General features: G+C 41.9%; 1 protein-coding gene across 2 annotated transcripts in view; it reads right to left on the bottom strand.

Annotated features, from left to right (window-relative positions):
- Positions 1–16,305, bottom strand: part of SPMIP10 (sperm microtubule inner protein 10) — a 226,700-nt gene extending 210,395 nt beyond the window's left edge. For both annotated transcript variants that reach the window (XM_078675596.1, XM_078675597.1), the window contains exon 1: positions 15,453–16,305. In XM_078675596.1, coding sequence (XP_078531722.1) covers positions 15,453–16,231 — 779 coding nt within the window. In that variant the 5' untranslated portion in view covers positions 16,232–16,305. The remainder of the gene's footprint in view (positions 1–15,452) is intronic.
- Between the last annotated feature and the right edge of the window lie 9,717 nt (positions 16,306–26,022).

The following is a 26,022-nucleotide window of genomic DNA, read 5'->3' as shown; positions in this document are numbered from 1 at the left end:
TTAGAGGAGTGTGTCCTAACGGCCTTCCGTCTTGTTGGTCTTCTTTATTGCATGTGGCGAGTCCCTGGTGCCCGGAGTGAAGAAGTGACTTCCTGGGAGGAACCCTAGACGAGCAGCGCCACGGACCCCAGTACCTTCGCGCGGGAAAGACTAACCTTCAGGACACGAAAGACGTTTGTCACCAAACCCTTAAGAGCTTTAAAAATAAAACCATCCTTAAACCCTACGGTTGGTGTCAAGGTCGTCCCTGTACCCACGTCCACAAAGACTTATTAGGTTACGGGCAAGTTTGCAAGCATTTAATTTTGACATTAAGTATTTGCTGGGAGGAAAGAATGTTAGGGTTGATTGCCTGTCGCATTTACCTGTGGACAGTGAAGATAACCATGATGCTGGTAGGAATGATGATGAGTTTGTTTTAACTGTGGGTGAGGTTATGGAAGAGTGTAAAATCACAGAGAAGAAGTTGTTTGAAAGTTGCGAGAAGGACGATTATTTAAATAAAGTTAAGACATTTTTGATCGAAGGTTGGCCTTGTGATCTTTAAAAGTAAAGTTTTTCTCGGATGTAGCATCTGAATTGTTGTTGGTTAACAATATTTTGGTGAAACAGGACATGTTTGTACCACCGGTAGGTTTGAGAGGAAAGATTATTTTGCTGGCTCATGAAGGGCATTTGGGCATTACTGCTACAGTCAGGAGGACTAAACAGCCTTGTTTCTGGCCAGGTATTGACGGTCAGGTCAAACTTTTTGTTGAGAGGTGTGCGTAGTGTTTGTGTTCCGATAAACATTGGAAAACTTCTACGGCACCCCTTTGTCCTGTTGAATGGTCTAAAGATGCATGTGAAAAGGTAGGCTTGAACTTTGCGGTCCATTTAATGTTTTTTGCGGTGATAAGAGATTTCTTATTGTTGCCATAGATGATTTTTCTAAATGGTTATATTTTGCTTTTGTTAAAAATGCTGATACCAGTTATGTTATTTCCTTTTTGTAACGCTTTTTTTTATTGAAGGTATTACTAAAGAAATTGTGACAGACAATGGGATGCATTTTGTCTCGGAAGAAATTAGCAAGTTCCTTAAGAAGAATGATATCAAGCATATTCTTGTACCACTGTATAGTCCCGCTCCCAATGGACTTGTTGAGAGGGCAAATCGTTTGTTGAAAGCGGTTGTACAAACGGCTATTGCTAATAAATTGGATGTGGTAGATTATTTCAATCACAAAGTCTGGATTATATTACCACTCAGAAAAACCAAAGGTGATGATGGACGGAGCGTTGACAATGCAAACACTCACCCCCAGTCAACTGATCTGGGTTTAATCCATCACCGTTCTTTAGCTCACTCCGCCACCCCAGTTCAGACATGGCCATATGCAAATCAGTCTGACCCTGTGCCTCATGGGAACAGTCCAGCCCAAACTGCCAAGCCATGTCTTCCCTGGACCGGAATCAAGCTTCCCAGGACCGGTTTCTGGCATTACAGCCGTCTTCAGCCGGGCTTGGCAGTTCGGGCTACACTGTTCCCATGAGGCACAGGGTCAGACTGATTTGCATATGGCCATGTCTGAACTGGGGTGGCGGAGTGAGCTAAAGAACGGTGATGGATTAAACCCAGATCAGTTGACTGGGGGTGAGTGTTTGTATTGTCAATGCTCCGTCCATTACCACCTTTGGTTTTTCTTTGTTCGCCCTAAGTTGGCAGGGTATGCTCAGACGTGAGTCCCTTGCTCACTTTGCCACTGGAGTCAAGCAAGCCCGGCTGAACACGGCTGTAATGCCAGAAACCGGTCCTGGGAAGCTTGATTCCGGTCCAGGGAAGACATGGCTTGGCAGTTCGGGCTGCACTGTTCCCATGAGGCACAGGGTCAGACTGATTTGCATATGGCCATGTCTGAACTGGGGTGGCGGAGTGAGCTAAAGAACGGTGATGGATTAAACCCAGATCAGTTGACTGGGGGTGAGTGTTTGTATTGTCAACGCTCCGTCCATTACCACCTTTGGTTTTTCTTTGTTCGCCCTAAGTTGGCAGGGTATGCTCAGATGTGAGTCCCTTGCTCACTTTGCCACTGGAGTCAAGCAAGCCCGGCTGAAGACGGCTGTAATGCCAGAAACCGGTCCTGGGAAGCTTGATTCCTGTCCAGGGAAGACATGGCTTGGCAGTTCGGGCTGCACTGTTCCCATGAGGCACAGGGTCAGACTGATTTGCATATGGCCATGTCTGAACTGGGGTGGTGGAGTGAGCTAAAGAACGGTGATGGATTAAACCCAGACCAGTTGACTGGGGGTGAGTGTTTGTATTGTCAACGCTCCGTCCCTTACCACCTTTGGTTTTTCTTTATATTACCACTCCCCATAGCACTACCAATATTTCTCTGCATGTACTTTTAAGGGGTAGAAAACCTAAACTTATTTCCATGTGGAATCCCACATGGTTGCTAAATAGAGTGGGGCAATCCCACAAGATTTACAGAAAAATTGTGAGTATGTGAAAGAGACACTGTTTACAAAAGAGATGATGACAGACGTAGGCATGTGAAAGAGAGAAACATGATGCAGGGTGACTGGGTTTTAATACAAAAACCTGTTAAGGTGGTGAAAGGACAGCCTAAATTTTCATAACCACTAAAGGTACTTAAAGAATCTAGGGTGGCTGTTTTGTTGCAAGACAGAGAGGGGTGGAATAGAAATGTGTTATACCTTAATTTCTTACAATGCATCCTTTCCCTGATTACCCATTGCCTGCTGCTCAGGCAGTATGAATGTGATGGGTATGTGGAGTGTTAGAAGGCTTGATGAGGGAGTGGAATGCCGGTGTGCCTGGTGGAGTGGAGAGGGAGACAGTTGGAGTGTGTGGGCTGAGCTGAGCTGCAAGGATGCTGCTCCTGGTGGGGCTCAACATTACATATTCTACTTATTATCTCAGCCTGATCTGTAACTTAGCTTAAATAAACCTCTTACTTATTACCTACCTCATGGCTACCTCTGGACTTCTTCGGATTACATAAATTGCACGATTTGGAGACAAAATCTGTGTGTTCTTAAAGATCAAGTGTACTTAGGTGAAGATACTTTAAATTTGAAACAAGATGAACTGTACTGGAAACTACTATGGAAACTTGAGGTAAAGCTTGAAACTTTAAGGAAAATAACGCCATCCCTAGCCCTACCAGTGTCCTTTACCACCTTAAAAGCCTGCCTAGGGAATTTGACCTTTCTATTCATCTACAGATTTGAACATCAATTTGGTGCTAACCAGTGTGCTTTGAAGGCTGGCAAATCTTCACCATAATGGGGACCTGGCAAGTACTACGATATTGATGTATGTGGTGGCACTTTGGTGGAGTCATTTTGCAAAATACAGAGGCTGCTAGGGATTGCTACACAGGATTGGAGCATTATGTCCTGCTACTTTTCAGTTATGTGAACCTGCTAGAGCAACTAGAGACACAGTGTGGACACTTTATTAAAACTTCTGCCTAGCTTCTTGTGGAGCTGCTGTTGCTGTGCACCGAGGTGTGAAATGAACTGAGGAGTACTGTGGCCTATACATTCAAAATGGTGAGTGTGCTACGAAAAACTTATTTTTACAACAGCCTGTGAACCGTGAAGTCTGCACACAGCCAGTTATTATTATTTAAATTTTACCTGCTGTAGCGATGCGCGCCCTGATTTTCAAAAGAGGCATCTATGATGTCTGTTGCTGTGGAGCAGCAAGCTGAGAGAATGGCATTAAGCCACGTGAAGACCTTGTAGCGTGCGAGCTGTTCCACGACGTTGCGCTGCTCAGTGGCGCTAGGAGAGCACGTCCTTGCAGTGAGCCACCCAAAGCTGCTCACTTCAGCGTGCAGCCATCTTTGTTGAAGGCAGCACGCAGGTCTAGCTTGTGTGCACAAGCATGACTGGTGGTGAGGCTTTTGAAGCTGCACAAAGCATGAGGCATGTTTGGCCAGCACTGTTCCTTAAATGTACTTGTGAGTGGAGGAGACTGCGGACCAAGACATGTCTCCAGCCTGTGGAGTTCGTTGGCACGAGTGAGTCCAGTGTAGTTTGTTCGCCTATTGGTTGCACTCAAGCACATTCAAGCTCAATGTTGGCATCATCATTTAATTGCCATCCTCCTTCGAGGTGATGTGCTTCTGGCCCTGTTTACAGTGATCTGCATTGGATAAGCAAGAGGAGAACTGTAAAACGTTTGATTGCGGCAACTTTCAGTAATAAGGGAGGTGTGTGCGCAACTTCTAAGGACAGTGCGGTACTCTTAAAAAAAAAAATGTTTCTACTTGAGCCAGCCTGGCACAAATGAACTGTGAAAATGTTTGCTTCTCATTAACATTTTATTTGGGTGAGAGGTCGCTCACTGGTGCTGCTGTTTTTTAGCTAACTGTGTTTTGTGCCTATTTTCTTAGTTAATTCTACATGCAGTTGTACTACTATGCCTGTTATTGCAAAATGAGATTTATATGTATGCCGATTTATATGATCTGATGTCCTGTTGATGTGAATGAGGTGAGTTAATAATCCAGTGGCTGAAGTAAAATGGGTGAGATGTATTTGTGGTTCTGCCATTGTGTTCTATTATTGCTATGTTGAATGTGCTGCCATGTTTCTATTGGGGGTGGTGTTGTTATACTTGGCAAATTTAGTCAGGCATCGTTGAAGAGTCGTGTACCCTGTACTTTGTTTTACCTAGGGGTGAGTTTACGGGTCGTGTCCCCTATACATTTGTTTTACCTAGTGGTGAGTTTAGGGGTTGTGTACACTGTTCATTTGTTTACTTAGAGGTGAGATCAGGGGTCATGTACCCTGTGCTGTATTTTGCCTAGCTGTGCGTTGAGGAGTCGTGTACTCTGTACTTTTTTTTTGCCATACTGTGCGTTGTGGGGTTGTGTACTCTGTACTGTTTGTTTTACCTAGGTGTGCGTTGAGGAGTTGTGTACTCTCTACTGTTTTTTGACTAGCTGGGCGTTGTGGGGTTGTGTACTCTATAATATTTGTTTTGCCTAGGTATGCATTGAGGAGTTGTGAACCCTGTACTGTTTTTTGCCTAGCTGTGCATTGTGGGGTTGTATACTCTGTACTGTGTCTTACCTGAAACTTCTTGTTATGTCAGGTGTGCTATATGTGGTGTGCAGAAGGGGGTGAATAATGAGGGAATTACACCACGTCTTTGGTTTTATCGATTCTCTCAGTCCTGCACAATATTACCACTGCGTACTTTTTACCTAGGTGTGCGTTGAGGGGTTGTGTACCCTGTACTATGTCTTACCTGAAACGTCTTGTTATGTCAGGTGTGCTATTTGTGGTGTGCAGGAGGGAGTGAATCATGAGGGAATTACACCACATCTTTGGTGTCCTCCTTTCTCCCACTGCGCAATTTCTATTTGTATTCAGTATTGTTGGAAAGTGGATAATCCTTCTATTCTTAGTTCTTTTAAATTTGCAGATATTATAAGAATATTGTATATTTCTCTTTCGTAATGTACTTTTATTGTGCATTGTTGTAGAAATCATTATTTATTGTTTTCCCAAGGGAAGGGGGTGTGTTATACCTTGATTTCTTATAATGCATCCTTTCCCCGGTTACCCATTCCCTACTGCTCAGCCAGTATGAATGTGATGTCTATGTGGAATTTTAGAATGCTTGATGAGGGAGTGGAATGCTAGAGTGAGTGGTGGAGTGGAGAGAGAAACAGTTGGGGTGTGTGGGCTGCGCAGCAAGGATGCTGCTCCCGGTGGGGCTCAACATTACATCTTCTACTTACTATCTAAACCTGATCTGTAACTAAGCTTAAATAAACCTCTGACTTATTACCTACCTAATGGCTCCCTTTGGACTTCTTCTTTGGATTACATCAAAATGCATCGTGGTGATGGGCGTGGTTTGCATAGGAGTAGTGGTAGAGATAGAACTGCTCCTGTTTGAGCTAGAGATTATGTGTATTATTGAGTCGCTAGAACATTGTTTTGTTTTATTTAAAAAGGAGGATGTGTAGTATGGGTGTATTATCGTTAATCTTTGGTTCAGGCATGTGTCTTTAATGCTGTCATGGATATAGTAAAATAGAATCATGTCATGTTGCTGGGGTATTCTGGAATGTGGGTTTGTGACTCATTGACTATCCTGCTGCTGTTGCAAGTGGTCGTGAGTCCTATCAGTGGAATAAATCTTACTTTGAAAAAGAATTCGTCTTTTGGACTTTTTACATCATGGGTCCATTCCACATGCGCTAAACAAAATTACTTGGATTTATGCAGCAATACATCATAAAAGTTTTTACCTGGTCCCAATTTTAATAGTTATCACTCCTCTGCACACACACAAAAAAGTCTTACTCCTCTTCCCTTTTTTCATTATAAAGTGAACAGACCAATAGCATTACAATAGTCAGCAATACCAATTATATGATGTGGAGGGAAAATATTAGGGCCCAGATTGACTAAACTTTGACACAATGTAACGCAGCAAGGGAAGTTGCTGCTCTACATTGCGTCAGAAGGAGCGAGCAGAAATGCACCATATCTGCGCAAGGGTGTTTACATTGTGGTCAAAATCGTTTTTGTTGTAAAGGCAAATTCCTATTTGTATGTGTGCTGCAGAAAACTTAGATGCAAAGAGGAAGCAGCAAGGAGTTATCTTTCCTTGCTAGGTCAGCCTCGGGTAGGGGCACCATTTTGGCACAAACCCATATGAATTTGCACAGCATTGCGTTATTTTTTTACAAAATCGCGCAAATCGGGCTTTGCGTAGCCTTGTAGATCTCGAAATCGATTTTGCGTCGGGCTGCACCACAAAAGTGATGCAACGCTAGTGCTAAACAGTAGTAAATCTGGACCTGAATGTCATTCAGATGCGTTGTCATTGGCGGGAGTAATGAACATAGGGTGAAAATGAGGAAAGCAGGAATTAAACAGGGCTTGCTACGAAATGGGGAGAGATTGCCAATAAAATATGTGTGCAGCAAACTATGCATGTTTATTTAAATGGCCTTAAATATGTGTCTGTGAAATAGTAGTACCTCTGGGGTTCTTTACCACATTTTGCTAGGTTGGTGGGGGTGAAGGGGTGTAATGTATGAATTGTGTGTCATACACCGCATGGTGTTTCACGCGCGTATGACCGTACTGTTACACGAGCCACAGCTCGTGGATAAACATGTTGCCTTTTAAATGTAATGTTACCCGTGCATGGACGCTTGATCTTCGGTTGGCCATTGTCACCGTTGGCTTACCGCTGATCGGACGCTCCGTGATCGGGTGGAGTTTCTATAGGAATAAACTTTATCTTTAAACCTATAAAAGTCTACCGAATCCTTTCATCACATTTTGGCGACGATTGGGGAACAAAACTCCACCCTTACCCACGCAGGAATTTTATTTCAACTTTCTTCAGGAATTCTGGATTTGAATCTACACCTCATTCCGGTATTGTCATTTTTGGCAAAGTATTTCCTGTTTGTCTCGGAGCAAGACCTCTTTGGTAAGACACGATTCCCAATAGGCTATCTAAGATTTTGAGGCGTTTCTTCATATCTTCTGGATGATCATTCGTTCATCACTGAATGAGCCTCCCCTATTGGTCGGTGTCAATCTACTGGCTGAAATAATTCTCGCCATTGGTTTTCCTGATTTTCACACGCTTTCAACGATGTCTTCGGCGTGAAGCTAAAGGAAACTTTCAAGTGACAGACGTTTCTCCAGTGAAATTCAAGGTATCGTTGTGTGAATGTATTTGTATTTTCAAAGCGTATCTTCAACGATACGCACGTTTATTTGACTACGTAGTTTCAAAGATTGTGAAAACGCATCTTCCCAGTGATACGCACACTTTTTCTGATTTGTGGTTCTGAATTGTACATTTATTACCGCGTATTGCTTCAGCGATACGCACGCTCTTTCAGACTTGTACTATAATTATCGCGTATTACTTCAATGACACGCACGTTTTTTTCCAAACTTGTGCAATTATTATTGCGTATTGCTCCAGCGATACGCACGCTCTTTCAGGCCATTCTAATTATAAAACATTCTGTGTCATCAAAATATACACTTATTGCGAATGTTAATACAGTTCTTTTAATTTTGAAACGTTTGGTGTCAAATACACACGTTTTTATATCAACAATACACACACTTATTGTGATTACAGTACCTTGATATATATACATATATATTTTTCAATTAATATTCAATTTCAAACGTATTGATATAACGTTATTCCTTATTTTATGACAATTTTAATGCAATTTGTACTATAATGTTTAACATTATGTTCTTGTGCATTTTTTATTGATCTTTATTCATCTGGTGTTATTCCTAAACTTTATTTATTTCTGGTTTTATTATTAAATATGTCTAACAATCAATGGCATCAAATTACTCAACCACCACCATTTTTAAGTAAACCAGGCGCTCATGACATTATATGGTCGGAATGGTTTGGTTTATTTGAAAATCATTTGATTGCTATAGACGCTTCTGAGTATTCTTCCCAACGAAAATTTGCAATTCTTTTTGGTTGTTTAGGTCAAGCAGGTCAGCGGATTTTTAAAAGTATTGTTCCTATAGCTCCTCCTATTTCTCAAGATGAAAGTGGAGATAATCCTTGGAACGTTTATATCGAAGCTATTGCTAGACTTAAAAAACAGTTTTGCGATGAACCTATTATCATGCTCGAGCGCCACAATTTTTATTCCAGGAAACAAGAAGAAGAAGAGAAAGTAGAGGAGTACATTTCTGCACTTAGAGTCCTCGCTATCACATGTAATTTTGAACCTTCACCAGATAATTTTATAAGAGATCAATTTGTGTTCAATTGCGTTTCTAGAAAAATAAAACAAAGGATCCTTGGATGTAAAAACCCATCATTAAGTGAGGTCATTGACCTTGCTCTAAGTATTGAACGCTCTACTTTGACTAGTAAGGTAGTTATGGAACCGGCCAAACAAGGAATTAATGCTCTGGATTATTCTGATTCTGACCAAGAAGGAGCTGTTTGTTCAATCAATACTAAAAGCAAAGTCCAGTCCAACTATAAACCTTTTCAGAAAAAAAAGACTTTTTTCTGTTATAGATGTGGTTCAAAAGACCACATAGGAAATGCTCCAAACTTTCCAGCACTCAAGAAACGTTGTTCTATTTGTAAGAAAATTGGCCATTTCCAAGGAGTTTGTAGGTTTGCCAAGAAAACTTCTAATATAAATTTCATTGATGTAGACTCTTGTTCTAATTCTTTAAAGAACATTGTTGTAACTTTGGATTACAATGGCGATGTGGACTCTATTAAGGGTCCTTTATGTTCCGCTATCATTGATAATGTCCATTTACAGGTCATGGCGGATTCGGGTTCGCCATTTACAATTCTCAGAGACTCAACTTTTTATGAAAAATGGGACAGAAGAGTTGAGCTAATTGAGTCTGATGTCAACCCCAAAGCATTTGGTGAGAAGGATATTAACATGATAGGTTATTTTGAAGGGTTAGTCCAGTGTCTTGGGAGAGAAACAGTTACTAAGATTTATGTTGCCGAAAAAGGCAAGAACATTGTAGGCTGGAAAGATCTTGCTAAGATGGGACTTTATTTAGTCCCTGGAGATGATAACCCTATCAAGGTGGGGGAATTACCTAAACCAAAAACTGTTTCCAATGATTTTCCTATTTCCATTGTGGAGAGTTCTAATGTAAATGTTCAAGACATTATTTCTGAATTTAAACCTGTTTTTCAAGAAATGGTTGGGAGCGTGAAAGGATTTGAACACAAAATAAGGTTAATACCTGGGGCACAGCCTGTAGCACATAAAGTTAGAACGGTTCCATTGAGTGTGAGATCAGAATTGAAGAAAATGTTAAATGATTTATGTGACCAAGGCATTATTACACCTATTAATTCTTCACAATGGGTCGCCCCGATTGTAGTCACTCGAAAAAAACCAGGAGAAATTAGGCTATGTGCGGATTTGCGCTCCTTTAATAAGAATATTATCGTGGACTGTCATCCGCTTCCTAGGATTCACGAGCTTCTGGCAAACATTGGGGAGGCCAGATGGTTTTCGCTGATCGATCTTAGGTCAGCGTACCATCAAGTTTCATTGTCTAAGGAGTCTCAAGAGCTTACATCCTTTATCACCCCCTTTGGGGCCTTTAAATTCCTACGTCTTCCTTTTGGTTTAGCGTCTGCAGGTAGTGTTTTTCAGAAGCTCATGGATGTGTTATTTCAAGATGTGGCAGGTGTGCAGGCATATCTTGATGATATTTTGATTTTTGCCAAAACTTTAGATGAGCATAATAAAATTCTAAAACATGTTCTGTCAATTTTGATGTCCAGAAATATGACAGTTCGCAGCGATAAATGCAAATTTGCTGTGAACAAAATTGATTACTTGGGTCATACTGTTTCTGACCAAGGCATTACTCCCAAATTCTCAGTTATCAGGGCCATTGAGGATGCAAAACCCCCTTCAGATAAAGATGCTTTGCGATCTTTCCTCGGCTTAGCGGAATATTATGCTAGGTTTGTACAATCATATTCTCAATTAGTTGAACCTTTAAGGCATCTTTTAAGGAAAGGTTCCAGTTTCATTTGGACTGATGAGTTGAACAGAGTTTTTTGTGAAGTTAAGAAAATGATTGTTTCAGCAAAGGCCATACACGCTTTTAGGGAGGATGCTGTTTCTATTATCACAGTAGACGCAAGTATTTCCGGACTAGGTGCGGTCCTCACTCAGAAAGTTAACGGTCAGGAACAGACTGTCGCATTTGCTTCTAGAGCCCTTAAAGATTTTGAACAAAGATACAGTACGATTGAGAGAGAAGCTCTAGCTTGCACCTGGGCGGTCCACAAATTTAAGATGTATATTTGGGGGAGGAAATTCGAGTTGGTTACCGACCACAAACCTTTAATTTATATCGTCAATAAGTCTAACTCTGCTTCCATGTCAGCGAGGCTCATGAGATTAGTTTCGAAGTTACAGGAGTTTAACTTTACAGTTAAACATATTGTGGGAGGCATGAATTTTCGTGCTGATTGTTTATCCAGGATGGCAATGGTTAGAGATGATGAAGAAGACTTTCTGGTGGAAGATGTAGAGTGTGTTACTCTAGTGGACGCTGTAAATGAGATAAGTGACGTTATTTCTGAGAGTGATTGGAAGGAGGCTACCGCAGTTGACAATGTTTTGTTGAAAGTTATGGATTTTGCTACTCATTGTTGGCCTGAGCCTAGGGGTTTGAAAGGAGATCTACGTAGTTTTGCTCAAATTGCAGAGGAACTCTCTGTGGAGAATGGTATAGTTCGGAGAGGGGAGAAATGTGTCCCTCCTTTTAGACTTAGGGAATCCATTATCAATAAGGCACATCAAGGCCATTTAGGAGTGACTAAAACGTCTATGCGCATCAAACAACATTATTGGTGGCCGTCAATGGATGCTCAGGTCAAGAGTTTGATTGATTCTTGCCCTGAGTGTTTGTTGTCTGACAAACATTGGCGTACTTTAAAAGTACCTTTACATCCTACTGAGTTTCCTGACTCTCCCTGGGAGAAAGTTGGGGTAGATTTCTCAGGTCCGTATTCCATTTTACAACAAGAGAATAAATATGTAATTTTATTAGTCGATTATTTTTCAAAATGGATGTATTTTGATTTTGTTAAATCGCCAGATTCGGATTCTACCATAGCCTTTCTCAAAAAGATTTTTGATTTAGAAGGGTCTCCTAAGTCTATCGTCACGGACAATGGAACACATTTTGTTTCAGATAAAATGTGCAAATTTTTGAAGGAGTTGGATATTAAGCAACTGAAGGTGGCATTATATTCCCCATCCTCAAACGGTCTTGTGGAGAGGGGGAATAAGATAATTAAAGAGGGTATACAGACTGCAGTGTTTTGTGGCTACAAGGTAGGAGAGTTTATCAAGCAAAAAGTCTGGCACTATAACACATCTCCTCATTGTGTTACAGGAGTATCTCCTTTTTCTCTTTTAAGAGGGAGAGAGAATCGTTCTGTGTTGTTTCCTTCATGGTTATACCAAAGTGCTGTAAAGAAAACTACTGATTTACATTCAGTTAGGAAGGCAGTTCAAGAGAAACAAAATCAGATGAAGTTACATTTTAATGGTGGTTCGGATGGTAAACTTGTGGATGTCATGACAGGTGACTGGGTGTTGATTAAGAATCCCGGGAGAGTAGTTAAAGGTCGTTCGAAATTTTTTGCACCTGTTCAAGTTGTGAAAGTTAGCAAGGGAGCTGCTTTCCTTGGTAAAAAGGGTTGGTGGAATAAACGCCAGTTAGTTAAAGTGACAAATCACCAAGCTGAAATCATCAAAGATAAACTTAGTGAGGGTAGTTATGATAATCTGGATTGGAGTTTTTGGTTAAGTGTTCCTAATATATCAAGTGGTTCCCCCGTTATTCCTTAAGGCCAAACTGGTAACCAGCTTTCTATCAGGGATGTTGCAAGTCCACAGAATGTTACCATTAATCAAACTTTTTCTTCTTTTGGCAGGCGTATCAGAGTACCGGAGAGGTATAATGAATTTATTAGATTCTGAATATTGTTTTTAATTTATTTATTGTTCGCTGTTGTAAGGGGGAAGGTGGTGTAATGTATGAATTGTGTGTCATACACCACGTGGTGTTTCACGCGGTGTATGACCGTACTGTTACGCGAGCCACAGCTCGTGGATAAACATGTTGCCTTTTAAATGTAATGTTACCCGTGCATGGACGCTTGATCTTCGGTTGGCCATTGTCACCGTTGGCTTACCGCTGATCGGACGCTCCGTGATCGGGTGGAGTTTCTATATGAATAAACTTTATCTTTAAACCTATAAAAGTCTACCGAATCCTTTCATCACAAGGGGGGAAGCATCGTTTTGCAATATATACCACTTAATACTGGTTGGCCTGAGTAAAGTATGTGAATGAATGAATTACTTGAAATGAAACTTTTAGGCACAACAGCTACCAAGTGTTCAGGAGCTAAGACCTTTCAGTAACAAGGTATATAACCAACAGAGACAATTAGTTATTTTTAGCAAGCATTGGCATAGCCAATAGTTCTCGCTTTTGGGACCTTATAAGTGTTTAGCTATGCAACACTTGATGTTATTTAATTAAGGATAATGTGCTGGATAACTAAACACTTATAATGTCCTAAAGGCGAGACCTATAGGCTATGCATTGAGGGGGCCAATGTTTGTAAGCTGTGCAATAGAGCTATTGACTTTGCCAATGTGTGCAAGCTGTGCAGTAGAAAAGTGTGGCTGCTGTGCAGCATGCTGAGAAGTTGTAATTAAAAAGTGTAAGAAGCACTGAGTGAAGCTGTGGTGTAGTTGAGTGATGGTGTGCTGGCCTTGAGTTATGCTGCGGTGGTCCTGTGTGATGCTGTGGTGGTGCTGACTGATGCTGTGGTGATGATGATTGATGCTGTGGCGCTGCAGAGTGATGCTGGGGTAGCATATAGTGATGCTGTGGGGGTACTGAGTGATGCTGTTGTGTTCCTGAGCAATGCGGTGGTGTGCTGAGTGATGCTGTGGTGGCATTGAGTAAAGTTGTGCTGGCCCTGAGTGATGCTGTTGTGGTGCTGCCTGATGCTGTGGTGACGCTGTGGCACTGCAGAGTGATGATGTGGTGGTACGGAGTGATGCTGCAGTGTTACTGAGTGATACTGTGGTGGTGCTGAGTGATGTTGTGGTGAAGGTGAGTGATGCTGTGGTGTCCCTGAGTGATGCTGCGGTAGTGCAGAGTAATGATGTGGAGGTGCTGACTAATGCTGTGGTGATGCTGGGCGATAGTGTGGTGGCCCTGAGTGATACTGTGGTGATGCTGAGTGATGCTGTGGTGGTGCTGACTGATGCTGTGGTGGCGCTGAGTGATATGGTTGGGTCCCTAAGTGATGGTGTGGTGGTGCTGAGTGATGCAGTGTTGGCCCTGAGTGATAATGTGGTGTAGGCGTGAAACTGGACTAGTCCCAGCCTAATGTCAGCTGTGGCAACAATTTAGCAGATGAAAAATGATTGTGGCTATAAAGCAAAGATTCTGTTTTTATCTCGGACAGCTTAATTGCTTTTTAAAGCTGGCTTGCAGAATTTGCAGTACTTTAGTAGAGGGTTCACGTGACCGCTCTTTGAAACAAAATCAAAGTGATAGTATATTGTTTTTAAGCCCAGATTAAGAGAATGAAATCGAGGGTAAAAATCAAGTAGCCAATGAAGCAAATCAGCCAGGAATGCCTGGCAACCGGCTGCAGGTCCCGCGTAGAAGCAAAATATCTTGGATTGCTCTTCCCGTAATAAATGACGGTTTTCACTTTGCCTTTTGTGAGTGAAAACACGGCTGATGCTGCACGTGACGATGACAGTCTGAATCCATCCCCTGTAATCACAAACAAGCCCCTGGATTGCGACGCAGCATGTGAAATAAGGGAGTACACTTTGTAAACAGCCTCGCATGAGCAGTGCAGAAATGGTGCATCAACCCGAAATACTTCTGGAAGAGAACGTCACAGCCCATCAGATGAAAGAGGACCGTTCTGTAAAATGGATGATAAATGTCGTGGCGGTGGTCAGCGTCATCTTTACGCTTATCTCCTTTCTCTTCCAGGATTAATTTCCACTCCTTAACTTTAACGAGATAACAGAATGAGGGATAAAGGTGGTTTCGTAGAGGGAGGAAGGTCGGGCATGGCGGCCAGCAGAGTGGAATCGAAGGGACCAACATACAAGACGCGCTCTGTGGTGGGGCAGGGGGAAGGGCAAAGTGCAGGCGCCGAGTGTGAGAGGAAAGTGTGGTGGGGAGGGGGAGGGAATTAACACAAGCTGTAGCCCGCCCAGTGACAGATGAGGAGAGAGGGGGAGAAGGGAGGGTGTAGTGAGAGCAGAGAGCAGGGGGGTGGAGCTGCATGGAAATAAAAGTGATTTGCGCGCTGTCAAGGCTTAATGAGCCATGACAGATAGCCAGATGGCGGATGTGTGCGTAACTGCAAGCTTGCGTGTGGTCGTATTTTTAAAAGCCCACTTACTAAGAGTCTCGCCAGAGTAGTGCATGCGCTGGCTCAGGCGAGACCTAAAAAGGCATGTCTTACGATATTTCCAGAAGGAGTTATGATTAATATTTTCACTAACAGCGAACGGCAGTAATTTCAAGAGAGAGGGTGTCATAAAGGAAAAAGATATGTCACTCTTTCTGGTGTATTTCACCTTTGGTATCTAAATTAAGCAATTATCTCCTGAGCGGACAGGGGATACCATTTTACAGATAGCATATATATCTAAGAGATGCATAGGGTTTAAACCATAATACAAAAAGTGAATGAAAAAGAGGGACTGGTCATGCGTGGTCACTTTAAGTGGACTTGTATCCTGCCACTCCTTTTCTTTGAACCCTGACAAGGGGGGTTTTCCTGACTTACTTCTGAGTCATGCCTTAGGTCGAGTATTCTTCCCTACCACTTACCCTTTCCAGTCGGTGTTGGTTCCTATGGACACCATGGCGCACGGTGGTACTCGGATGCACTCGCCCTCTCTTGGGCCTGAGCGTGGTGGAGTGCCCTTGCGCACTGCGCACGTTGGATCTTCTTTGCGCACACCTGACGTTGGATCCTCCCTGCGCACGTCACATACTGCTCCCACTTTCTGCACCCCACACGTCGAATGCTTCTCGCGCACTTTAGATGTTGGACCGTTCTGGCCCACTTTACTAGTTGGTTGCTCCTTGTTCACTTCACATATTGGACCCTTCATGCTCACGTCACTGGTTGGACCCATTTTGCCCACTTTGTAAGTTGGACCCTCCTTGCGCTCTTCACACGCTGAACCTTCCTTGTGCACTTCACGAGACTGACCTTCTTTGGAAATGTCTGCTAAACTCACCTTGTTTACATCAAAACGTACACCTTTGTGAGACACATTGCTCGTTGGACCTTCTTGGCGCACAGAGGACCTCTGTCCTTCCTTGTATACTTCGCAGGTTTTACTTTCTTTTCGTACACTGTGCTCCGAATGCGCCTTTTGCACTTCGCACACCGGGCCCTCATTGAGCAATTTACGCGTTGGATCCTCCTTGCGCACTTCACACGGTGGGCCCTCCTTGAGCACTTCGCTTGTTTGACCTTCTTTGCGCACAGGGCATGTCAGACCTTCCTTGCGCGATTTACTGTCTGGACCCTCGATGGGCACCTCGCATGTTGGACCTTCTTCCTTGCGCACACCGGACTTCGGACCCACCTCGCACATACCGCAAGTTTAAGTCAGATTCACCCCATCATCAACAGTGTGGGCTGGCCTGCAGCGCTGCTGTCTCTATGGAGACGAGAACACAGCAACTGAAACCATAGACCGAACGCTGTGGGCGGGGCGCTTCTGAGAGCGCTCGAGACACGAATACGTCTGTTTATGACTCGCACGTGTGGTAACGGCGGGCCATTGTGGCGTTCCGTTGCCACTATGCAGGCGCGCGGCCGTCCAGAAACGAGCAGGACAGCTGTATATCGAGATCAGACAATTGGTATTATAGACGAGGCAGAATGGATTATAGTATTAGTCGATTTACCCAAAAGTGAGCTTTTCACACTTGTCTTTATCTGTTTCATTTTTATTTTACAAAGATAGAGGAATTATATTGTTAGAAGAATAGGTTTTAACCCAAGCAGTGTTAACTTTATAGTACATTCTTTAAGCCCTGACAACCTAAGAAGAATAGGCAATAGGCATTGACGTATGGATTATATTTACACCGGATTATTACTTATGGCAATTAAAATAGTGGCTGTAGGAAGCTGGCTATCTATATAGTGGACTAAAATGAAGTATACTATGCAGAGAGTCCAGTGGGTCCCCGATTGGGTTACAGAGGCTAAAGTAGATAATACTGACACTGTCTTTTGTGGGAGTGTGGACAAGCAGTTACGCTTATAAGAGGGCAGTGCTAAGCATTTGTTGTACACGCAGAGGCAAAAAATGAGACACACACTCAAAGAAGAAATCCAAGACCAAAGTAGAAAAGTAACACTTCTTTTTATATACATCTCAAACTCAAGAACTTTGTTAAAAGATATGTACAGTTTTTGATAGAGATATGTAGAGATAAGTAAAACTTTCAAACCTGTGCGCTTCTACGCACAAGTCAATCCTATGGGAGGAGAAGTCAAAGATGCATAAAGGTAGGTATAGACTGTTTCAGGGGTTCATCTGGGATTGGAATAGTAGTGGGTTAAGGTACTGATCCAGCGCCCCTATAGAAAATATGTCTCAACAACACTACCTAACTCCATAAAACTCACCATAAATCAATAAACTCCTCACAAGGCCCATAAACTAACAGGACATATTTTTGGGCAACTGAATCATGTGACCTAATTAATAAAATCTATTCTCAAAATATATACACATTTATATACATCTGCAGTATAAAATGATTCTACCATGGTTATTAGAATTCCTTATCATTTAATTAAGTCACTTAGGCAAATGGATCTGCTGATGGTAACTAGACCATGAATAAACAAGACCAGCTTGTCGTTTCAAAAATCTTATTTATTAACTATTTATTCAAAGAAAGTGCATTTTAAAGTTTCTCTCTATTAGCATAAAATTAGTAGTTTTATTTGAGGAACAGCAAATTAGACTTGCATTTTCAAGCAAAATCAATTAGCATGATTAAAGAAGAATAAACAGTTTCCATTACCTAAACTCTGACTTCCCTGTCTAAAACTCGTTTCACCTAAAGAAAACAGTCATTTAACCCTATTATCCTTACGTGCTCCAAAAGTTCTTCAGCACGACACGCCCAACAGGAATCGGAAAGCGAGAAGCGCCCTCCTACTCAAGGGGGCAATTTTTATACCTTTTTCCCTAGCTAATCTCACTAAAAAGTATTCTTTTCTTCTGCCATCCAAAGTTTTCATTGGCTGACAGACATCAGTCCACATGGTGTCATCATCTTTTCGAAGCCTAGTTCAAACTTTTCTTAGAGTCTATTGTCTCTTATTCACAAGTCACGTATACTACAATCTTCAATTGAGCTTGCAAATATTTTCAACGTGATAAAACTTTCCACGCAGGGCTCTTGCTCTTTCTGGACAGGACTCGACAATACCATCTTTAAAACGTTAGGCCTCAGACCTCTCTCTTGATGACTATTATTCAAACAAACACAAAAGAATAATTAATGAAAGAATTAGAATTCATTCTGTTACCCACACCCCTTTGCTAATTATTAACCCATTCATAAATGTTACCTAGCCAAAGCATTTTAGTATCAAACATGATTCTTGTGCCACATAAAGACGAATAGACAAAACATAAGCACACACAAATAAGCACTTGCCATTAATAAAACAGCCGCATTTAATACTGACAAAGACAATAGACAAGGTTAGTTTATTATTTTTACAAACATGCATTTGCAACAAAGAGCACATGTATTAGTCCCTCATGTCGTGTATGCATTTTAATCTAGGTTGGTTAATACATTTCACTTCATGCTGATTAATATAATTATTTTATTATGGAAGTTTAACTTTGCGAGTCAAAACAAAATATATTTCTGAAGCTCGCTCCATCAGTACAAAGTACTATCAGCAGTTCTTCAGGAACCACCTCAGTTCTTGTGGTAACGTAGCAGTAAGGTTAGTAGTATGGGTAGAATGTAGAATGTTAGAGTTTCTTGGAATGTATTGAGTGTACGGTAGAATGCTGGTCAGACCTGAGTTGTATCTCAAGCTGGCAGCACCCTTATTTCATACCAGCTACAACTTATTTTAATAAAGAATATCCTGAACTTAATCCTGTGTGAGGAAGTTACTACAGATTTGGCAACGTCGTGAATCGGATGGAATGGGATCGTCTGAGGATTTAAGATTTAAGATTCCTGAAATTGTTCTTCTCTTATACAATTCTACAGTGAGCGAAGGGAAATTCTTCATATTTAATTCAGCGAAAGGTAGCCACGGAGTTTCATTCGACAAAGTTACGAGCGTGAGCGCACTATATTTATTTGCGTGTTGTCCCTCTCCGTCATCGTCTACTTTCTACTGACTGTCCTTAACGTCCGCTGTTTGCATCTTACGAAGATAGTCCCGTGCCACTACCTAACGAACTAACAGTGTTTGCAGCAGCTTACCTTTAAAAAACGCTGCACCGTTCTTACTCTTCTCTCTCCTTGTATGACGCATAGCCATTGATATCATCACTTCCCGGCAGAGCCTCTTACAGCATCACCTATCAGAGTGCATTGTGGGTACGCTCTATGTGACCCAACGTAAGGTCACGTTTAGCGGCCATCTTGGAAATCATCATTGTTTGTTTGGCAGATTGCAGTCACATCGAGCAGAGTGAAGGAGAACATCGTTTAAATACCCCTTTTTACAAACGGTATTTATTTATTTATTTTAAGTACTGGGTCATGTGTTTAAGCATTCAAGGGTGCTGCCGGTGAGACATTCGAGGAGCGGTTACTCTGGATAAAATTGAGTAATTTATTTCTAGCATCAACTGTCATTACTATGGATGTTTGAGGTGTATTTCTCAGCACTCATCTGTATTGACATACTTCTAGCAACGTGTTCAAGTACTATTTCTTGACTTTCAATTATCATATCTTGGCATTTGTTTTTATTCTATTTTTTGTGTAATTTTTCAAGTTCTTTGATTGTAGTTCACCATGCCTTCTATCAGTGACAGTGCCTCTTCTAGAGAAACATCTTTACATGGCATGCACTTAAATTCTCCAAGGGAATTTTTGGCAGTTTCTGGTGATCCACCGGTTGCTTGGTTGGATTGGAAAGAATATTTCCTCAATTACATCGCTAATTTGGAAGATGTTAATGGGTAGTTTTCTCCAGAAAGGAAAAAAAGGATTCTTTTATTAGGTTTGGGTCCTGAAGGATTACGGATTTATAATCAACTACGCAAGCAAGATAGAGACGGTGGAGACATTGATATTTTTAAAGCAGCATTACATGACTTAGATGACCATTTTTCCCCTAGTGTTTGTATTGCTGCCACTAGGCATGCATTTTTTCAACGGAAACAGGAGAAAATCGAAACTATTGAAGATTACATATCTGCATTGAGGAAACTGGCTGTCAAATGTAGATTTGCTCAACTTCATGATGAGTTTTTACGTGATCAAATTGTGATGTATACAAAAAACAAAACTATCCAACATAAGTTGTGGGTGGAGGGTGATGGTTCTTTGAAAGAAATGATTGCCATGGTTAAAAAAGCCGAGCTTTCAGAACGATGTGCTAAAGCATCATTAACCAATGAAAAAAAAAAGAAGTGGAAGTTGTTAATAACATTTCAGATAGCAGAAGCAATTATAAGAATAACAGAGATGTCAAGGCAGGATCTGTTAAGAAAGATAATGTAGAGACAAAAAACTATTCTGAGTTAGTTTGCTTTAGATGTGGCAGTCGTTCACATTCGGCTCAGTATCCAAAATGTCCTGCTAAAACAACAAAATGTTTAGTATGTGGGATAGTAGGACATTTTACAACGGTATGCAGAAAAAATTGCACAAAAATTACAAAGGTAAAGTAGCATGTATTCAAGAAACAGAACCAGATTGCAGCTCATTTTCCAGTGATGAGAGTGTTCAATTGCAAGTGGCTACGAGAAAAAAAGTTGTCTTAAGTATTTCTGATAGGTCATCCAATAAACCTTTGTGCCAGGTTTCTTTAGGAGGAGTCCTTACCCAGTTAGCTGCTGACTTGGGGTCCCCTTTCACAATCATAGCTCAATACATTTGGGAAGAACAGTCTGTTTCCCATATTGGAGGATGGTTAGAACCTCCTGACATTGCTCCTGAAAGTTACACTGGAGAAAGAATTGACATTCTTGGTCTTTAGATTTAAGGGAAGACATGCCACTTGCAAGTTGTACATCTCTAAAGATAGACCGTCTGTGTTAGGATGGAAAGACCAGAAAAGCTTGAATATCATCCTGGATCCGAATAGCAAGGAACAGGTGTTGGTTTCTTGTGATGGCGAAGACACAAAAAAATGGGTTCTTAATGAATTCCCTTCTGTCTTTTCAAATGGTATGGGCAAGTTGAAAGGGTTTACCCACCATATCCGATTAAAGGATGATGCAGTTCCCAGAATACACAAAGCAAGGAATATTCCAATGATCATTAGGGACAAAGTCACATCTGAACTGGAAAAATTGTTAAATTCTAATGTAATTGAGACAGTGGAGGCAGCAGAGTGGGTTTCTCCGTTGGTCGTTGCACGCAAGGCCAACGGAAAGGCCCGCTTGTGTGTGGATTTGAGGTATTTAAATATTCAAATTCTTATTGATCAGTATCCACTTCCCTGAATAGACGAAATGCTGTCTTTGACCGGAGAGGCTAAGTGGTTTTCCACTTTGGACCTATCAGCGGCATATCACCAAATAGTCCTAGATCCTGACAGCAGACATTTGACATCATTTTGTACCCCATTTGGTTGCTTTAGGTTTAAGCGTATGCCGTTTGGCCTAGCCTCAGCGGCCACAATTTTTCAAAGATTAATGTTGAGGTTATTTGGCCACATGTGGGAGGTAATTTTCTTCCAAGACGACATTTTAATAATGGTGAAAAGCAAGTCTCATCATGACACTTTACTTAGAGAAGTACTCAAAATCCTTGCAGATAATGGTTTGGTTGCTGAGTTGAGTAAATGCAAATTTTCAGAAAAATCAGTTACGTACCTAGGGCATGAAATTTGTGATGGTGGTATCAAACCCAAAGTAAAACTAGTTGAAGCGATTGTTAATTCTCCTGGACCTAAATGAAAGGATGATCTCAGATTGTTTTTAGGTTTGGCGCAATTTTACTCCAAATTTGTCAATCAATTTTCGCTTAAGATATATGAAATGCGTGTTTTAATGAAAACCAAATCACCATTTGTGTGGAGTGAAAGTTGCAGGAAAGCTTTTCATGAGATAAAGTTAGCAATAGCCAATGTGCTTATGTTACAAGGGTTTGATCCTGCTGCTAAAACTTTCCTTACCACTGATGCCAATGGAACTGGTTTAGGAAGTGTCCTCTCACAATTGTCCGAACAAGGTGTGGAAGTACTAATAGCATTTGCATCACGCTCCTTGTCACCGTGTGAGGAGAAGTATTCCGTTATTGAACGGGAAACTTTAGACTGTGTGTGGGCAATGGAACATTTTCGCAAGTTCATTTGGGGCAAACAGTTCACTCTCCATTCTGATCATAAACCTTTGACCAAGTTATTAACTACTGAGGGTTTATCCAGAGCATCAGCCAGGATTGCGAGATTATCCATGAGGATTCAGGATTTTGTGTATACTATTGAGTATGTTCCAGGGGTTAAGAATGTTGTTTCAGATTTCTTAAGCAGACTGTCCTTGCCCTTGAGAGAAGTTGATCATAACTCATGGAATGATTGCTGTGTGGCTGGAGTGTTTTCGGATTCTCAGGGTTTGTCAAAGGATGAGTGGGAAAGTGAACGTACAAAAGATGTGGTTCTTGATGGGGTCAAAGATAGGATCCCTAATGGTTGGCACACTCATTCGAAAGCTGAACCTCAGTTCAAACCATTCTGGGAGGTTAGAGACAAACTAAGGGCCCTATTAGGATGGCGGACCGACCTGCGTCCGTCCGCCATCCCCGAGGAAGAGGGACCGTCCGCATGGGCAGGGGCGGTCCCTCCATGGCAATTAGGATGTGACCGCCACCCTGGCGGTCACATCCTGTATTTTTAACATTGCGGCGGATGCTGCTTCAAGCAGCACCCGCCGCAAGGTTAAAAAGTGCATGTTGACCTTTGCATGCACGAAGCGGTAGGCACCGTGTGGTGCCTGCCGCTTCGTGCACGCAAAGGTAGGGGGGTTCCATAGGTACCCCCCATGTGCAACCCTCACCCCCCTTTCACCCCTGGGGGCCCGCAACGGGCCCCCAAACAAAAGACCGTATGCCTTTCCACGGCGGAAATGCCGCCGTGGAAAGGCATGGGACCGCAGCCATCCTAATATGCCTGGCGGTGTCTGATGGACACCGCCAGCCATGTTAGAGCTTTCCCGCCGCGGTCGGAAGGCGACCGCGGCGGAAAAGCTGCGGACAGTAAAAATATCCCCCCCGCCATCCTAATCCTACGGGGTATTTCTTCAGTCCGCAGCGGATAATCCGCATCCTCCGGCCCGGCGGTGGCTTCCGCCGGCCCTGAGGATGCGGATTATCCGCTATCATAATCGGCCCCTAAGTGTTGATGGCACATTTGTTTGCCGTGGTGATAAGCTAGTTCCACCAAAAGGTGTTCGTTCAAGAATCATTACTTTGGGACATGAAGGACATCCAGGTGTTTCTAGAACCAAGAAGAATATTAAAGCTTTGTACTGGTGGCCTGGGATTAATTTAGAAATTGAAAGGTCTGTAAGAGAATGTATCAGTTGTGAGTGTTCAGACAAAAGTCAGAAAACACTCAATCCGCCAATGTCTTCATTGGGTTGTCCCAAATTACCGTGGGAAGAATTGGCGTTGGACATTTTGGGACCCATAGTATGGCAAGATGATTCTTTGAAATATATATTAGTTTTAGTTGATTTGTTTTCAAGATGGATAGAGTTGAAAGTTGTGGACAAAGTTAACACGGATATAGTTATCACATTTTTGGATGAGTGTTTCATTAGAGAAGGTCTGCTTGCTTCTATCCTAACTGACAATGGAGTGCAGTTTAAATCTGATGCTATGAAAGTGTTCATGGAGTCTACTGGTGTCAAGCAGAGGTTTTCTGCTTTGTATCATCCTCAAGGTAACTCTGTTGTGGAGAGAGTTAACAGGGTGATTAAACGTACGTTACAGTTAGCCAACAAGGGAAGAAAGGATTGGCGTAGTGATAAAATGTTGTGGTCGTATAGAATAACTGTACATGATACATCTGGAGAAAGTCCTTTTGGCTTAATGAGAGGTAGATTTCCTTATTGCAAAATGAATCCTGTTTGGATGGGCAGAAGTAGGAAATATTTTTGGGATTCAAGGAAGGTCAGAGAAAACATTAGCATATCTCAAGGTAAAAACAAAATGTATTATGACAAAGAACATGGAACCAAGGAGACACAGGTTGAGGTTGGTCAGTTAGTTAGAGTCAAGACCTCAAAGAAGGTTGGAAAACTTCAACCACGATTTTCAGATCCCAGAACAATCACCAAAGTAATGCGCAATAGAGTTATGTTAGATAACGGTAGCATTCATCATTTGAGTAAGATTGCCTTGGCCAGATGTTTTGAGTCAGGAAACAGTTTCAAGGAGGGAGATGGGGGTGATTGTGCTGGTGATTATGCTGACTACTGGTGGTTGAGTCCTGTTACTTCTTCTGAGTCGATTTCTGTTCAACCTACTGTTGTTCATTCCCATGATAATGTTGTTTTTGATGATAATGTTCCAGAGGTGGCAGGTAATGTTGATTTGGGTCTTGAGGTTAATTCAGATCCAGTTCCACATGAATATGTTCCTGTGAGTTCTTCCAATGACGCCAGTATGGAACAACAGATTTACACCAAGAGTGGAAGGAAGGTAATTGCACCTACATTTTTAGAAGACTATGTTTGTAAGTAAAGCTCTTTAGTTTAATTTTAGTAGTTCACCATGTTGTCCTCTTCTTTTATTTTTTTATTAAGAAGGGAGATGTGTGGTAACGTAGCAGTAAGGTTAGTAGTATGTAGAATGTTAGAGTTTTTTGGAATGTATTGAGTGTACTGTAGAATGCTGGTCAGACCTGAGTTGTATCTCAACCTGGAAAAACCCTTATTTCATACCATCTACAACTTATTTTAATAAAGAAGATCCTTAACTTAATCCTGTGTGAGGAAGTTACTACAGTTCTAACAGGAGCAGGGTGCTGGTGAGGCAGGTTGGTCGAGCTACGGAGAAAGAGGGCCACCTGAAAAGAGGTTGCACAAGGGGACTTGTGGGCAAGTCTGAGGGCTCCTAAATGGGGGCTCAGGTCGCTAGGGGTTTCGGAGCACAGGGGCATAGTCAGTTCATCAGGACCTGAGCTGACGGAGGGGTTAGATGCAGAGTAGTTAGGTCAGCTGGGCTGGTGCTCAAAGATAGACCTCGCTATCAGGGAAAAACATATGGCAGGGAACAATTCAGATTTTCCACAGTCCGGTGGGTAGAAAATCATGATTTTATTAAAGACACAGAGGCTGATATTATGCATATTTCTTTAATTGCCAGCTCACAGCAGCAACACCAAACAATGTAAAGAATTTAGAACATATGTTTAACATTCTAATCTGAATAAAATCCTGTGAGAAGCAGCCATATTCCTTCTTAAAGCTGCGAACAAGTCCAAAAGTTCAATCCATGTCAAGGTGTAAAACAGCAATAAACTTAAAAGAAACCAAGAGTTATCTCCATTGTAGATTACTTCTTGTTGTCACCACCTGAAAAGAGTCAAAGACAATATTAATGGGTGGGAAAATAACAGGGAGGGATAATATCAGCCTCCTTGTCTTTAATAAAATCATGATTTTCTACCCACCGGACTGTGGAAAATCTGAATTTTATGGCAAGGCACAGAGGCCAATATTATGCATGTTCAAAATCTTGCCATAATATTCGATACTGGACAGTCCACAGGTTTAAAATAAAATTTCTTAAACACAGATTCAGAAGACCAATCAGCCGCAGATACAATGGCTGATAAACCACCTCCCGTAAAGAAGGCTTTAGAAGCCATAGCCCCTCTCGCAGACTGAGCACCAAACTTAGTTAAATCAATCCCTGCTTTAGACATGACCTCTTTGACCCAACGAGCCAAGGTAGGAGGGGAGACTGCCTTATGAGGGTGTCTGAATGAAATAATCAGCTGTGTTTCAGAGCCATTTCGTAGACATTCAGTCCTCCTTTCATACTCACGTATGCATCTCATCACACACAACTTTCTACAATCATCAAAATTAGGGTAGAAAATCGTCATAGACTATTCTTGATTCTCCTAGAAATAGTGAAACAAACACCCTCAGGAACGAATCTACGTCCTGTAATCTCCAAAGCTTTCACATCTGACACT

This window comes from Lissotriton helveticus, chromosome 2_1 (assembly GCF_964261635.1).
Source record: "Lissotriton helveticus chromosome 2_1, aLisHel1.1, whole genome shotgun sequence".
NCBI lineage: Eukaryota > Metazoa > Chordata > Amphibia > Caudata > Salamandridae > Lissotriton > Lissotriton helveticus.
The sequence above is the reverse complement of the archived record's forward strand: the minus strand, read 5'-3'. Positions and strand labels throughout refer to the sequence as shown.